Source organism: Microtus pennsylvanicus, chromosome 7, assembly GCF_037038515.1.
Source record: "Microtus pennsylvanicus isolate mMicPen1 chromosome 7, mMicPen1.hap1, whole genome shotgun sequence".
NCBI classification, from domain to species: domain Eukaryota; kingdom Metazoa; phylum Chordata; class Mammalia; order Rodentia; family Cricetidae; genus Microtus; species Microtus pennsylvanicus.
The window spans coordinates 75,705,463-75,723,013 of NC_134585.1; the positions used below are offsets into that span (position 1 = coordinate 75,705,463).

At 43.5% G+C, this 17,551-nt stretch overlaps 1 protein-coding gene across 1 annotated transcript in view; it reads left to right on the forward strand.

Moving 5' to 3' along the window:
* Positions 1-15,665, forward strand: part of Clca1 (chloride channel accessory 1) — a 29,547-nt gene extending 13,882 nt beyond the window's left edge. The window contains exons 5-14 of the mRNA XM_075978977.1: positions 1,225-1,405; positions 3,191-3,409; positions 4,167-4,394; positions 5,965-6,139; positions 7,470-7,576; positions 9,378-9,593; positions 10,098-10,359; positions 11,368-11,535; positions 13,233-13,466; positions 14,241-15,665. Of these exons, the coding sequence (XP_075835092.1) occupies positions 1,225-1,405; positions 3,191-3,409; positions 4,167-4,394; positions 5,965-6,139; positions 7,470-7,576; positions 9,378-9,593; positions 10,098-10,359; positions 11,368-11,535; positions 13,233-13,466; positions 14,241-14,629 (2,179 nt within the window). The 3' untranslated portion in view covers positions 14,630-15,665. The remainder of the gene's footprint in view (positions 1-1,224; positions 1,406-3,190; positions 3,410-4,166; positions 4,395-5,964; positions 6,140-7,469; positions 7,577-9,377; positions 9,594-10,097; positions 10,360-11,367; positions 11,536-13,232; positions 13,467-14,240) is intronic.
* The last annotated feature ends 1,886 nt before the right edge of the window (positions 15,666-17,551 follow it).

Consider the following 17,551-nt stretch of genomic DNA (forward strand, 5'->3'; position numbering starts at 1 on the left):
ACATGAACTAAATAGGGTGAAAAGGGAAACAGAAGAAAAAGAAATATGCTCACAGAAGCAGAATAATCCATGCTTTTACAACCATAGCGCTGACTGTGGGACCTTAAGAACATTCGGAGCAGGTGTGATGGCAGACACCTGTAATCAGAGCATGCTGGAGCTGGGAGCAGGAGGGCGAGGGTTCAAAGCCATGGTCAACTACAGAGCCAGTCTGAGACAAGCCTGGGACAAGAGAGTCTTTGTTTAAGAGGAAGAGGGCAGGGGGACAAAAACAAAAACCTGGAAATGAGCGAAGCACTAAAAGAAGACTATGCAATGGAAAGAAGATATAACATATATCAGAGCTCTCGTTTTCCCCATTTCTCAGGCAGCTCTTTCATGTTTAAAAATCCATTTTAAGTAAATGATATACAAGCCCTATCAACAGATTTTTAAAATATGGTCAAATTTTCATGTGTTTATTTTTACACATTTTATTTTGGGTATTGAAAAATTAACAGAAAAAGTAAATTTAGTAAGTTAGGGTGAATTCATATAATGTCAAAAGAGAAAAAAATCAATAAAACTACACTATGCAAAAATGTGCTACATATCTATGTATTAAGATTTTAAATATGCCACCTCAATAAGTTCATGAATCAGAAAACAAAGCACTGTCGTGCTGACACTCAGAAAATCTTTCAACAAGCCAGCACTCATTTAATTCTGATGACGAAACATGTTTTTCTCTTCCCTTTAGTTTTTATGAGTAGTCACATATTCTTTTATGCTTTTATGTTTTTATTATTTTATGTACTCAAATCTGTAATTTTAAAATGAAGCATAGGGGAAAGCATTCAATTTATAATAGACCCCATGAACAAATAAGAAATTAAATATCAATGAGCTGTACAAAAACTGTTTGGAATAAACAATTAGGACAAGTAAGTAGCACAGGGACGATGTCCAAGTCCTGCGGGGAAGCTAAGAGGACTCTTGATGATCTAGCACGAGGAGACAGGATTGGAAGAGCCTGAGGACTCTGGCCTAACTCGGGCTATCAAGGCACTCTTCTTGAGGCTCCCCAGGTACTTTCTGGCCACATAAATGTCTGGTGTAAACTTAGTGCTTTTATTATATGAAGATATGTAATTTCTTCTTGGTTCAATAAAAAAAAAAATCTTACAAATTTCAGGTGCGTTATGGATCCATTGCCTAAGCATTTAACCTTAATGTCTCTTTCAGATGTTCAGCAGCTATCACCGGGAAAAATGTAGTCCGTTGGTGCCAGGGAGGCAGTTGTGTCAATAAAGGAACCTGCAGAAAGGACAAATTAACCGGACTCTATGGAAAAGACTGTGTGTTCTTACCAGACAAACAACAAGTCGAGAAGGCATCCGTAATGTACTCTCAAACTATTGATTCTGTAAGTGCCCTGTTCTTCCCCCCAGTGTTTCTATGAATGTAGAGAAGGCAGTTTGGTTTTGGTTTTGCCCAGGTGCTCCAAGGGAGAATCAAGTTTTAGAGAGACTACCAGCCTGAGGGGGGAAATTGATTCTCTTTAGGATAATCTTATTGCAGAAAACAAACCTACAGAACTCTTGCTGTGTGTCACACAGAGCCATATCTGGAGGAAGCAAAATTAATGTGACATGGTTGGATTGCAAAGGAGTCTGTTGACATCTGTCCATCTGTCCATTGCACTGTAAGACCACAGAGGACTGAAGGACGGACATTCTTTAGCAGGATAGAAGATGCGGGAAAGGAGTAAAAGGAGGCAGGTTCAAGAAGCAGGAGAGAGCCGGATAGTGGTGGAGCAGGCCTGCAGAGGCAGGCGGATCTCTGTGAGTTCGAGGCCAGCCTGGTCTACACCAGCTAGTTACAGGACAGGTACCAAAAACAACGAAGAAACCCTGCCTCTAAAATAAATTTTACAAAAAAGCAAGTGATAGAGAAGGCTCTTGTTGGTAAAGAATCAGGAGCAAAGGGATAGGGGTGAAGAAGCTTGGTTAGCCTGAAGACCAACAAGACAGAGCAGGAAGGTGAGGTGTGAAGGGGAAATCTACGTTAGGTTTTGTGACTGTTTGGTGTGAGAAGCCACAAGGCTTGAATAATAGTCAACCACACAGAGGGTCTCGGAGGGCTACAGAGACACCACTCGGCAGTAAAGTGCCTGCTGATCAAGCAGAGAGAACCTGAGTTCAGATCCCCAGAACCTATGCAAAAGCCAAGCACTGAGAGGTGTAGATAGGTAATCACTGAAGGTCACTGCCTGCCACTTTCATTAAATAGACAGATTTGAGATTCACTGGGAAATCCTGTCTCAGAAACTGAGGGAAGACATCTAACACTGACCTCAGGCCTCCACATGAACAGGCTTGCATGTGTACTCACATGTATATCTGTACACACAGCACACGAAGAACACCACATGTGATATAAATATAAAAGTCTGATATAGCAGAGTAAAGGGAAGAGTTCTCAAACACTGTGGGGAGAACAAACTGGAGAAACAGCCACGTGGAAAAGCCAGGTTAGTCAGGCTACGGTGTAAAGGAAGACCACGAGGACTCGGGTGACGGAGATTTCATTGAAATGGAGTTGGCGGGGGAGGATTATGAACTATTAGTAGGAAGAATCATCCAGACCTTGGTTATTTTGCTGAGGGAGGAAAGCAGCAACTTCCTGATTCCTTGAGCTGGGTGACAGGGTTCCTGCAGAGATGGTGGGGAAGCGCCAGCGGGAAGTGATGACGTCATTATAAAGGCGGGACGTTTGAGAAAGCAGATCTCCAGGTAGATTTTTAGAGAGAGCTGGAATGATGCACGGTCAAGGTTGAATGCAGCATGTTGGTTAATGGGGTTTAGGAAGCAAAGAAGTGGAGTCCGGTTGTCTGAAGCTGGAGAGATGATTGGACAGTGAGAGGAATACTGCAAAGTGTGGTGTGCAAAGGGGCGATGTCGTGGGTAGAAAATCAGAAAAGTAAGGGAAGCCACCTTGGAGCAGGCGGGTTGTTCACTGAGGTCCCGTGAGACACTAAAGACGAGGGTGGAAACGGACTTCAGACTGAGTTTTCCCGGGAGCGCCATGTGCCATTGTGACACTGAGTCATGGCTATAAGGTAGCAGAGGAGCCTGGGGTGGGGACATTTTGTTAGATATTTTAAACAAGTCCATTAATGTTATATGTATTATTGTATTGGCAATTTCAGGTTGTTGAGTTCTGTACAGAAAAAAACCACAACAAGGAAGCCCCAAATGCCCAGAACCAACGGTGCAATCTCCGCAGCACGTGGGAAGTGATCCAGGACTCTGAAGACTTTCGGCAGAGCGCGCCCATGACCACTCAGCCACCAACGCCCACCTTCTCTCTGCTGCAGATTGCACAGAGAATTTTGTGTCTAGTTCTGGATAAGTCTGGGAGCATGATAGTATGTTCACTGAGCCTTCCTTTGGGGGATGTGGATCATAGGTGTGTGTGCAATACAATCCGGCCCACAATTTGGACTTGGTAGAGAGTAAACACAACAGGAGGGCCAAAACCCAGCAACAGCTTTGTCATCAGAAATGCTCGTCTTTGGCTGGAGCTAGAGCCCAGCTGGCAAAGAGCTTGTCTTGCAAACACAAGGACATGAGTTCAAGGCCCAAAACTTTCTTGTGGTCCAGCGCTGGGTAGGTAGAGATAGGCAAATCCCTGTGGCTCTTAGACCAGTGAGCTCCAGTCGGTGAGAAGCGCAGAAGTACACACACACCCTCAAGCAAGCATGCATGCACACACACAGAGACACAGAGCTTACATTGCCTCATTCCACAGACTCAATATCAACTGTCCCCTTTGTTAAATTAAACTGATTTCAACTTATGAGCAAAGATCTGAATAATAAGCTCAATACAGTTCATATTTTACTAACACACATAGGTCTAGAGTTCCATATAAGCCTTACTTAGACCTATTACTAATGCTAATGCATTCTGTTCCAGTGATTGCCTAATACAGTCTTTTGTCTTTTGCTCTTTATGCAAACACTCTAAAATTTTACCCAAAGTGGATGCTAGGCCCCATAAGAGAATACAGCTTGATTACACCCTTACCCTGGGCAGTCACTTCCAGATGCACCTTAGCCTGGTCCGCTGGTAGCCTGTTGGTGTAAGTGCCAGCTTGACTCCTTTTATTTGCTTGCTCCTCAGGATGATGACCGCCTTAACCGTCTTAATCAGGCAAGCAAGCTTTTCCTGCTCCAGACCGTGGAGCAGGGATCCTGGGTCGGGATGGTGACATTTGACAGTGCGGCCTATGTAAAAAGCGAACTCAAACAGATAAAAAGTGCTGCTGACAGAGACCTGCTGACCAAAAGCTTACCCACAGTACCTGCAGGAGGGACGTCTATATGCTCCGGGCTTCAAGCAGCCTTTACAGTAAGGCGTGTTCACTATGGTAGTTTGCAACTGTTTGGGATTTTTTTGCTTCTGTGAAAATTTCGTTTCTGGTGTTCCCATACAAGGCTGGTGTCAAATAGGAGTATATGACCAAGGCTAAAGCAATGGTCAAAGAGTGCAAAAATACAGACTTCTAATTCACTAATTCACTTCTCATGCTTCCGTCCTTTTCTGCATGAGGACGCATTCAGGTATTTCTGCATGCAGACCACTACTCAGAAGACGTCTCTTGTGCCTCCTCCGCCCAGCTCTACTAGGTTACCCATTCTCGTACTCTATGGCAGAGCCACCTGCTCTTACCTGATGGTTCAACTCAGTTACCTTTGTCTCCCTGAGATGAACCATGGAAACTCCAACCTACTCCACAACACACAGTAATCATGAGAAATTAGACAAAGGGATCCAAACTGAGCCATAGATCTTACTTCCTAGTACCAGAAGCATTTTGGTCAGACCAAGGTTAAGACCACAGCTCTGAGACTCCTCGGCACTGTCTCTTTCCAGTGTCCACAGTCTCAGTCCACTCCCTTCTAATACATCAAAGTCACCTTGTGTGGTGGCCCACTGTCAGCACTCAGAGAACATAGTGAGGAGAAGTCTCCTGTGCCTGCATCTTCCCCTCCAGCCTTCTGGCCACACAATCTCATCCAGAGAACAGGGGCCGCAGGACTTACTTGACCTTGACTCTTTGTCCTGCATGTTGGTCTCTCTCTATCATTTCAGTGATGTGTAGAGTCTGGTCTTCTTAAATGGATAAGAAGTGACTTTATTTCATTTTCTTTCCATCATAATCTTTTTTACATTGGCAGATGGACTGTCCTCTGTATGCTATTAAAAGTGTATCTAGGTACACGACTGTAGGAAGCACTTTGGAGATAGGAGTGGGAGGGTCAAAAGGTCAAGGTCCTCCTTGTCTACACAGGTGCCTGAGTAGGCTAAGTGAGACCCTGTTTCAAAAAGCAAACGAAAGGTGTGTGTGTGTGTGTGAGAGACAGACAGAGAGAGAGAGAGAGAGAGAGAGAGAGAGAGAGAGAGAGAGAGAGAACAAAGTGTTTGCTTTAATCGGAAGGGATAGTAAAGGACAGGTAGCTACCTCTGTGATCTGGGTAACACTGTCCAGTCAGAATCTATGGCCACCAGCATGCAGTTGATACTGTCAGAGAATACAAAGCTAAAGTTACAATGTCATTGGGGTCCACTATCCCTCAGCTGGTTGCTGATGCTTTCTGAAGGCATCTTGGAATCTCTTGAAGCCTCTTGGGGAGAGATCAGATGAAGGAAACTTAAAACTCCTGTGTCCTTCCCCAGAACCGCCCATCACCAGGGCTACCCTGCATTGCACAGCTGTGCAGGCTAACAAGAAGTCACTGTAGAGGTCCATGATGTTGAAGCACTACCGCAGTATCTCTGCAAGACAGATGCTCCTCCAGCATTCCCAGCCCTGCACATGTTCCCTCTGCAGTTGCTCCTTCATGTCCCGTGTAAATGCAGTTCCCACAAACCCCCTGCCCACGCCAAGACTGATTCCCACTCTTAATCATGCCCTTAGATGATTAAGAAGAAGTATCCAACCGATGGATCTGAAATCGTGCTGCTGACCGACGGCGAGGACAACAACATCGGCGCCTGCTTTGACCTGGTGAAGAAGAGTGGAGCCATCATCCATACAGTGGCCCTAGGCCCGGCTGCTGCTAAAGAGCTCGAGCAGCTGTCCACAATGACAGGTGAGGGGAGCTCTGCCGAGACCCACCAGTGTTTGCACGGCCGACCCTGGGCTCCAGTGATCTGGGGAGTCCGGGGGAAAAAAATAAGAAGACATAGAGTCTCAGCCAACAGCTACGCTTCTCCCAAATGACCATTAGAAGTGAACCCACCCATTCTCTTTAAGGTCTTGGTTCCAGGACTAGGCCAAACTACAGAAAGTATAATTGTGTTACACCTTCGTGACCACTTGGGGAGCCCTTCCTGGATACTTTATAAGTATTGAACTTTACCTGAGAAAGACAGGAAGGAGAAGGAGGGAAGAGGTGAAGAACCCGGTGAACAATGCAGAAGGCTGGGTCAATCACACAGTGCACAGGCAGTTTCTCTACAGAAGATTAGTGTGTTGCATATCCAAGTCCCGCACACAAACGTGATTCAGAGAGGTCTCCTCTGACTATGGCTTCTTTAGCAGGAAAGGTGAACATTTTCTTTTATTTAGGGATAGTATTAGAAACACAAATTATTACTGTTGGAGCCTCTTATATCTGCTCATGTTCCCTAGAAGCAGGGCCTGAGATGGAGGGTTGGATACCTGTGATTATAGAAAGAGGGTTCGCAAAGGGAAAGAAATGGAGGACAGACAGAGCAGGAACCAGGCAAAGGATGGAAGCAGATTTACACTCTTGACTCACTGCAGTCAAGGGCCCTCAGGGCCAGACACACGAAACAAACTGGGTCCTCTCTTGAAATAAGAGGACTCCCCTTTGCATCAATCAATGGCATTTTATTGTTAAAGCAGAGTAGACATAAGAATATTTTTTGTGGGTGTAGTATGGTCCTGGTATAAAGCAATCTTCTGGAGAACTGTTCATTTCAATAATGGTAAGCCAATCAGAGGGCTCTATCTATGGTTTAATAGACTCTCACGTGAAAGCACATGGCCTTTAAGATGGAGATACTCTTGGAGATTTGTGCAGATAATTTAAGCAGCTTCATGGCAGTGTTTCTGAAGCTATTCATTGCTAGTACTGAAAAGTCAGTATCAGTGGGGGACAGTGTGATACCTGTAGTCCCAGTGGTTGAGAGGTAGGGGTAGGAGGATCTGGTGTAAAGGTCATTCTTGAATAAATTTGAACCTGGCTTGAGCTTCAAGAGACTATGTCTCGAACATATGAGTACACACACACACATACACACATACACATGCATATCAGTATTGACTTCTAAGTTAGTGTGCACATATATTTGATATTGATCTGTATTATCCATCCTGCTATTTTAGCTATGGCTGCAATGTTGTAAATACCTGCTTCCTGAAATATAACTTCTGATAACATAATTGTGCTTTAGGAGGTTTGCAGACGTATGCTTCTGATCAGGCTCAGAACAACGGTCTTGTTGATGCTTTCGCAGCCCTTTCGTCAGGAAATGGAGCTGCCTCTCAGCGCTCCATCCAGGTTGGGATTCTTACTTTTTGGCTTCTCACATCTGCTTATAATCACAGACGAGGCTACTAGACACTTTGAGTTCTACACTCCTCTGGGCTTTAGTTAAAACGCAGAGTCTTCAGCTTGACATCCAAATACAACCTTACCTATTTAAATGTGGCTGTTGGAATTAACTTAATTTATAAAACAATGAAATAACTTATATGGCATGTCTAATAATTTCTTGTAAACATTTGCTAACAAGCACAGGTTGTAATATGATTGACTTGTGCTGTCTTCAGAACAGATCATCTATACATATTCTAGGACAAGTGTTCAGACCTGAATCGCCCTATTTTTCCATTGCTCAAGTCCCTGTGATTGGCCATGATTTTCCCGTAGCAGAGAGACAGCACTTTGTACTAAAAAAACACCACGCAATTCATTCAGACTCCTGAGCCTTGACCCTGGGTTCACTATTTACTGACTTGGAGTGCAGAATCTTACCTCTCAGAGCATGGAGCAGAAAGATTCTCTGGGCTCATATGGTTCTAAAACACCAAGAAGCTCAAATTATCTTTCAAATGTCTTGGAACTACTTTGGAGGAGGGCAAATGGATTTCAGAGTGCTCTCTTCGAGTGACTGCAGACACTGCACACTGAGTTTTCATCTAGAGAGAATAAACAGCCCGCGTGCATTCAAACTTTCAACCCAAGTGGGCATGAAGGGGGAGGGGCCCAGCAAAGCCTGGGTGACAGATTCCAAACAATAGGATTGGGGGCCAGCAGATGTGCTGTGTCTGTCATCTAGGGAGACAGCAATGGCTCCTATGTTGGTTGTCCTGCAGGAAATTTAAAAATAAACTCAAGGGTCACGTTTTGCCAAAAAAAGGAATGTGCCCCAGAAAAGGAATTCAGCAGCTGAGAAGCACCCAGGCTTGTCTATGATTTTCCTTTAATTTGAGAAAGCAGGGAGGGAAATGGAAAGGAGAGCAGACTTGTCACCAAGCCACCAGGAGAACAAGGGCCCTTTACCTCCAGACCCATTCCTTGTCCACCCATGGGACCAGAAAGCCTGGCTCTATGAAGACCTCTTCTAATAGGCACCACCTTAGACAGAAAGAATTACTGTGGAAGAGACAATTTTCAAAATCATGTTTTCTGCTGGAGCGTGGTTGTTCTTTTCCCACCCCAGCCCCTACCCTGCAGCAACTCCACTCTATGGCAAACAGCAGTCACCTGGTTCAGCGGTTTATTTCTGTCCCCTTCAGAAGGACTGCCATATGCTTAACTTGTAATTTTTAACTTATATGCTCTATCCCTGGGTAATAAATGAGTATAGCCAGTTCCCCTCGGGGTTTAGTGCAGCAAGAGGTGGGATGTTTACACGAGCAAAGCAGAAGACGAGCATCAAAGGATGGCCAGGGAGAAAGCTGCATCGAAGCGCATAGGGAAAAGGGTGACCCCTGTATCCCAAGAGACAGACATCAGTGAAAGTGAAGAAAGTCACACTTGCACACAGTTCTGGAGGGTCAGCAAGACTCAGATAAGCAGAGAGGAAGTCATGATGTCAAGGACAAGCAGAGAGTGTGAAGTCTGGGGTTTGCAAACCCTAAGAGGGAGGTGGTCTTTTTGGTGGAGAAAGAAGTATGGGAACTTGAAGGTAGAACAGTAATTTACAGCTGAATCTTAAATGACCCTAAATACCACACAAAGGACTCAAGAACACGTACAGGCCATTTAGCTGGCTCCTAGCAATGAGGACCTGGTACTAAGACTGTGAGATGCCCGCCGTGTTGTCTGGGATGTGAAGTCTCTGTCTTCTCAACAGCTGGAGAGCAGGGGAGCCAGTCTCCAGAAGGACCAGTGGATGAATGGCTCGGTGATTGTGGACAGCACAGTGGGGAAGGACACTTTATTTCTTGTCACCTGGACAACACAAGCTCCTCAGATTCTTCTCTGGGATCCCAGTGGGACAAAACAAGGTGGCTTTGTTATAGACCCAGCCACCAAGATGGCCTACCTCCAAGTCCCAGGCACTGCCAAGGTATGAAGTCCACTTCCTTACAGATTAGATTTTTTTTTTAACAAATGGCTATAGGTTTGTTTGTTTTTTTAAGAGTGAGTATTGACTTTAGGAAAAACAATAAAAATTCTTCATTCATTGAAGTCAGCCTGCTGGTTAAGTCAAGAGAGAGGAAATGGATAATTTTATGTCCCCAAACAAAAGGGAAACAATTGAACTGCATAGCAAACGGGACGACAAGTGATCCTTGTGGCTTTGGGATTATGAAAATGATTTCCTGTCCCTCAGAAACCCATCCTTGGAAACTCCTGGTAGTAATCAGTGAGGACATGGCTTTTGGACCCCATTATCCCTATCCACGTTTGTCTTGATAGTTAGTCCAAACACACTCTAGTTTGCCTCGACTGACAGAGCATCAAGGACACCCACATCTTTCTAGACATGCTCCCAACATGCTTTGGTCGCATAGGCATTTGTCCTAAGTCTTTGTTCCTGACTGGAGATATCTGCATCTGTTTTGGTCAGGTGGGCCACTGGAAATACAGCCTGAAAGCGAGCTCACAAACGCTTACTTTGACTGTCACCTCCCGGGCAGCAAGTGCTACAGTGCCTCCAATTACAGTGACCCCAGTAGTGAATACGAACACAGCAAACTTCCCCAGCCCTGTAACAGTCTATGCAACTCTTCGCCAAGGAGTCTCTCCAATTCTCAGGGCCAGCGTCACAGCCTTGATTGAATCCGTGAATGGAAAAACAGTGACCCTGGAGTTACTGGATAATGGGGCAGGTAACCATCAAAGAAACTAGAAATTAGTTCTTCTTCTAACACACCACCATGGAACAGCTAACAGGCATGGCCTGCTGAAGACAGTTGGTACTACGGCCTGGTGAAAGAGTTCTCAGCATGCTCATACATGCCACGTTCCCAAACATTGGGAAACATGAAGAGGGGTCTAGTTTGAGCCTCTACAAAGCTAAAGTGCATTAACAGTTTGAATTCAGTAGCATTAGAGCCTGCACAGAACTGTCTGCTGTCCCAACTAAGGGAAGGGAATAACAACCATTTTTCTCTCCGTTGCCTCCTCAATCTCTCTGCATATATAAACATATTATTTATATATATTATATATATAATCTTCATTGTTATGTTCACCACACACTTGTTAGGTATTACTATCCTCCATTATTGGTAAAGATATATTGTCACACTTTAATCAACAAAGATGAATTCCAGCAGAATTCTAGATTATTCATATATCCATGTGAACTTTGGTTAGGCTTGATCCCCAAGTAAGAAATTCTGCCCACTTTTCTTGCATTTAAGAAATCTATAAAGAAGAAATACAATTCTGCATTTCCTTTTTGGAATGTGTCTATTTATTCTGATAGAAGAATCTTTATTAGAATGAATTTTATAAGTATATTTCCTACTCAAACATCCCCTGGGGAGAAATTATGAATTTTTCTTCCCTATCATATACATAAAGCAATCTGACTTGACAGGAAAGATAATTAGTGAATTGATAGCTCATCCCACCAGTCATGACTGAGACATGTGTAATGACCTCTGATTCCAAAAGGAACAGTCTCCTCAGGGTGAGAAGGTTTACACCTAAGTCTCTATACATGTACACACATGTATACAAAAGCATCAGGCCTCATCCTATACATAATCAAGCCTTGTTGATAACGCTCAGTTTCTCTGTTTGCAAAATCTTAATCCACACGCAGATTGGAAATATAGATGTCAAGTTGCCTTTCGGGTATTCATGAATTCGTTCATCTCCTTGTCAAGGTGCTGATGCTACCAAGAATGATGGTGTCTACTCAAGATTTTTTACAGCTTTTGATACAAATGGTAGATACAGCATAAAAATATGGGCTCTGGGAGGAATTACAACAGACAAACAGAGAACATTACCTCAGAATGGAGTCATGTACATAGACGGCTGGATTGAAAATGGTAAGTGGTCTGCAAACTGGACCAAAAACTTGGGTCTAGAAGAATCAGTAAGCCTTGAGGAAGAATAATGCAAAGATGTCTCTTGGTTTCTGACACTCACTCTACCTTATTGGTGTTTGGGGCTGGTGATCCTTTGTTCTGAGTACACTCTTACGTCTTGTAGGATCCTGCTGCATCACTAGAACCAAACAGTCCACTAGACACCAGTAAAGCTCCAACCCCAAGTTACTATATTCAAAAATGTCCCTAGTCATATGCCATTGTCCTGTAAGAGAGGGCAAAATCCCCCCATTTGAAAACCAATTAGGCAAATCACAGCTTTTAACCATTTGGTTTCAAGTCAAAAAAAAACCATTTGGTTTCAAGTCAAATTACAAGACAAAATATGTCCTTCACTTTCTTCCACTGCAAAACAGATTCTTAGAGGGCAACCCCCTGAGCCTACGTGTAACCAAGTGAAAAAAACACATCTTTAAGAAAAAAGACCATACACAACACTCTGGGTTTCAAATACTTGTTCAGGATCACAGTGGATTAAGAGCAACAGAGTCTAAAGGGTTTCACGATTTGCCTTCCTAATTAAAACCAACAACAACAACCACAAAAACTCTTTAAACAAGTGGAACGTATGAGAAAGTAAATTCCGAATGTCATATTCTGCACAGAGCACCTTTATTGGATGAGTTCTGAGTGCTTAATTGGCTGCATGAGCCATAGTAGTCTTTGAGGCACAGAATTAGTTTTATATAAGGCTGTGAAGCAAATTCCTTTGTGAATAAATTCCCAGGAATTGACTGAGACAATTGGTCTGGAAGTGGGTGGCATATACCTACAATCTTAGCACTCCAAAAAAGAAGGCAGGAAGATCATGAGTTTGAGACCAACCTGGGCTGTATAGTGAGACACTGTCTCTTTCAAAAGCGTAAAGTGTTAGAACTCTTAACATAAACTACTTCATGAGAAATTGGAATCAAGCAAGAAAGATAAAGCACAAATATGGAGAATGTGGAAACAGGCTAAGTTAAACAAATATGTTAAATAAGTTAAACAAATATGTTAAATAAGTTAAACAAATATGGAGAACGTGAAAACAGGCTAAGTTAAACAATCAAGGTCATTCTCCAAGACCAAGGAGATTAAGTGCGAAATAAATGATAGTGACCATGGCCCTCACAATATTATCAAAGTGATAAGCGACTTCTTAAGACAATAGCAGAGATGATATTTAATCTGACCTTATAGAAGACAGGAACATGAGAGGCCGGTGAGATAGCTCAGTGAATAACGGAGCTTGTTACCAAGTCCAACACCTGGAGTTCCTCTCCTGGTACCCATGTGTGGGAGGAAAGAATCCACTCCTGCAATTTGTCCTCTGAATAAAAATTTTTAATTAAAGACAAGAAAAAATGAGAGAAGGAGTATAATTCCAGGGTAAATTTTAGAAAAATTAATTGCAGGGTTGGTTTTTTTTTTCGTATTACAATCAGGAAACACCTGTTAGGTAAAGAAATGTAGACCTCACTTTGCTCATTTCCTTCTTATGCAACCCGATTTGGTGTCTTGTTGCCAAACTTTAAAGTGGATTTTGTGGGTGGGAGGAGAGAAGGAGAAAAGTAAGAAACAGGAAGAAAGAAAGATCCAGTAAGAAACAGGAAGGGCTTGCCTTTCAGCAATATTGCTCTTTATATTTAACACAGGTGAAGTAAAATTCAATCCTCCACGTCCTGAAACTAATACTGTCCAAGACAAGCAACTGTGCTTCACTAGGACGTCTTCTGGGGGGTCATTCATGGCCTTGAACGTCCCCTCTGCTCCCATTCCTGACCTCTTTCCACCTTGCCGAGTCACCGACCTAAAGGCTAGCATCCAGGGGCACAAGCTCGTGAATCTGACCTGGACCGCTCCCGGGGGTGACTATGACCATGGGAGAGGTAAGATGCTGTGGTATGGACCCTGAAGACGAGTTTATCAACCAACCAGAGACACAGTAGAGGTTGGTGTTGAAGGCAGGAGGAGACAGAGGCAGGGGATCTCTAATGGCTTCTAAAATTAAAATTAAAGATTTAAAAAAGTCCAAGAAGCTTACCTACTTAAGGAATGAGATATTTTATCTCAGAAAAGAAAACTTTGGTATTTTGCTTTTTGTTTTGTTTTGGGTTTGATTTTGTTTTTAGCTGCTGACAGATGAGGTTTTGCTGTGTTTCTAAAGAAGGGTTATGAAGAGAGACGGCTATAAACATCTGCGGAAGAACTCTCCCACGCTACCAGACTTTGGCTCTCAAAGTATCAGTATAGAAATTAGGTGTGGGGTGGAGCCTGAGGTTCTCTCTCTGTTTCTAGCATGTGTTTATGAAATGTGTGGGCGAGAGCCTGACCTAATTAACTAAATCTGTGTTTTAAGATCGTCTGAGCATGTTAACATTCAGGAAACACTAGCACCCAAACCACCCTTCTTCAGCCAAGCCCTATCTATGCTCAGAAGCTTTAGGCAATCACTGAGCGGCTTTAGATCCACTTTGTCAAGATTAACAAATGCACACAGGAGATGACAATCTTTGTGACTACAGTCTATTCATGGTAACTTCGTGAGATGATGATATAATCCCTAACAGGTTTTTAAAGCTCAAGATTTGAGAATTACAAGTCGCAGCCTCTCTCACTCCTCTCTCCCTCCCTCTCCCACCCCCATCTCTCACACATTTTAGCTTCCAAGTACATCATCCGAATAAGCACAAATATTGCTGATCTCAGAGACAAGTTCAATACCTCCATCCAAGTGAACACCACCAACCTCATCCCCAAGGAGGCCAACTCTGAGGAAATCTTTGAGTTTGAACTGGAAGATGATAGTTTTGGAAATGGCACAGATATCTTCATTGCTATCCGGGCTGTGGATAAGTCCAACCTGAAGTCAGAAATATCAAACATTGCACAGGTATCTCTGTTCATCCCCACCGAAGAGAAGTCCACCTCCAATGACACGGCTCCTCTTTGCCCTGATGTTAGTATCAACAGCACTATCCCTGGCATCCATGTGCTGAAAATAATGTGGAAGTGGCTAGGGGAAATGCAGGTGACGCTAGGCTTGCACTGAATTTTCAGGAGATAAATAAATAAAGCATTCCTTGCATTGTAGAACTTTCTAAAATGGATTTTAGACTTCCTGTAGGGGGCAATATAGTAATATGGGAAGCTCAAAATCTGGATCTATGTGTATTAATAATTCTCTGCCCAGATTCTAAGGTTTAATCTTTGCTCGATCTTTGGATGGTAATTTTGAATGCTTGGAAGAACCAAATGTTGCTTTTACTAGTAGATTTTAGTTAGTCCTAAGGAACTTTTCCAGGTAAAAATAACATTCAATTGCAGTTAATCTACTAACTACTATAATGTCAGAAATGCCTAACCAAATTATTTAAATACAAAAGATCTGGAACTAACATCACCAAGAATGTGTCTTCCTTTCCCTAGATCTGAGTAAAGATGGAACATTCATGGACGGGGCACACTGTGGGAAGAAATCATACATTGGTAGTTCCATGAGTGTAGAATGCAAGTGTCAGTGATGCCTAAAGCCACAGTGATGGGGAACAAGGAAGGGAGGTAGATACAGACCGAGTGATACAGAAATAAAAATATATTTCATAACTTTGTCCAAATGTTCTATTAACAGCCATCTTAGTTTTCTATGGCTGTGAAAAGACACCATGGCCAAGACAACACATAGAAGAAGGCATTTAACTGGGGGCTTTCTTACAGTGTAAGCCGGTTAGTCTATCATCACCACGATGTGGAGTGTGGCCATAGGACAGCAGGCATGGAACTGGAGCAGTAGCTGAGAGTTTACATCTTATCCTCAAGTTAGAAACGGAGACTGGGTGGCGTAGGGTCGGGGACTGCGCCTGGTGGGGGATTTTCAAACTTCAAATTCCACCCCCAGAAAAACACCTCTCCCAGTAAGGTCACACCTAATCCTTCCCAAAACAGTTCTACCAACAAGAGACCGAGCATTCAAATGTGTAAGCCTATGGAGGCCGTTCCTCTTCAAACCACCACACCAATATATAAACATGAGCTTATTTAGCAGTGTCCAATTAAATCCATGTATGATCTCATCTGCTAATAAAGCAGGCTACTCTACATCCACCCAAAGTGTATTTCTTTACTTTCAGACCTTTCTTGTTATAGCTAGAATTTAAGGACAAGTTAGAACAATTAAATCCACAGCAACAGTGAAAAACAGAGAGAGGAGATTTACTCAATGTGGGCATATCAGGAAGCAAAATGTCTAACACCCTCCCCCTATTCCATATTCAAAGTGCTAAGGTGGGTTTAGTTTAAATAGGAGGTAAGAGGTGCACAGTTGAGTAATCTGGGTCAAGGTCAAGCCCTTGCCATCACTGACCCAGGATTATCACTCATGCTAAATCATCTGCAAGTTGTCAGAACTGGGTTCCAGGACATAAGTCCTTCCTCTGGCTGGAATGGTGACCCCAGCTTCTGATTCTTTGGGGATTGTCTTAGTTAGGGTTAACATTGTTATGATGAAAGGCCATCAAGCATGGTGACCAAAAACATGACCAAAAGCCAAATTAGGGAGGGAAGAGTCTATTTGGCTTACACTTCCACAGCAGTGTTCATCATAGGAGGAACTCAAGCAGGGCAGCAGTCTGGAGGCAGGAGCTGATGCAGAGGCCATGGAGGCGGTGCTGCTTAGTGGCTTGCTCCTCACAGGTAGCCTAACCTGCTTTCTTATAGAACCCAGGACCACCGGTCCAGGGATGGCGCCACCCACAACAAGTTGGACCCACCCACATACATCACTAACTTAAAAATTAACCTCCAGGCTTGCCTGCAGCTGCATCTCATGGAGGCACGCTCTTAACTGAGTCTCTCTCATCTGCAATAGCCATAGCTTGTTTCAAGTTGACATCAAATTAGCCAGCACAGGGATCAGTTTCATAGTCTGATGGCCAAGGGAGGAAGGAAGCCAGAAGGGCATGTGATTCTCTTTAAATATTTTCATTCATGCCAGGTGGTTATGCTAGATGTTAGCCATCTGTCAGGGGTACTTGCAGATTCTTGCCAACTCAATGAACAGAAAGTCAGGAGGCAAGTCTCTTGAGCCAAGTGCAAATGAACACCAAGCCACATGCCAGATGAGAGGGCCACCTTATGTTGCAGTGAACAAATATGTCTGAGGTCCACGTTCAGCTCTCTAGTACATGGTTGCCATAAGACTTGCCTGGGAAATTTCTAAGAGATTACTCATTGCAAAAGCTTAGCTTTTCCCCCCATGTAATCCATTTTGGGACAAGCTGCCTGATGATTCAGAGTTCATGGAAATGGTGTTCTTCTGTTGGGCTCTGCTTTCTGTCTTAGCTATTTGATGACATTTATCCCTTTTCTCCTCAGAAGTTAGCTCTTACCTGTCTATGAAGATCTCACTATTCCAGAGTACATTCCACTGAGTTCACCCAAATGGAAAATTAAACTCCCCAGAGGGATATTTAAAGGAACACTGTAAATAACAGGATTTTATAATAAGTGCCTATGTCCCACCTGGCCTTTTCCTCTGCAATCATGACGTTATCTGTGCTCACTCCCTGTCCTCTTCACTGGCATCAAAAGACCCTGTCCCTCCTCTCAAGTACCATGTACCAGGGCAGGATGCATAGAACATTCACAAAGCTCCTGAATGACGCTTTGATCTGAGCATTGCACCTGTAATCTTTCCTGAATGCTTCTTCTTAGGACTCAGGCATTATGCTGGTCTGCCCTGTCAACTGGCAGGTATCACTCAGGCAGTACCCTGGGCAGCCCAGGGTCCTAGTCTGTATGCAGGTGCAAAAGATCCCTTTAAGACAAGTCCCGCCTAACTCTTCCTTTCTGCCATTTTCTCTGAGAAGGTAACTTTCTCTCTGTGTGTGTCTCTTCTTTTTTTCTCTTCCCCTCCCTCTCTCTCTCTCTCTCTCTCTCTCTCTCTCTCTCTCTCCATTTCTCTCTTTCCTCCCCT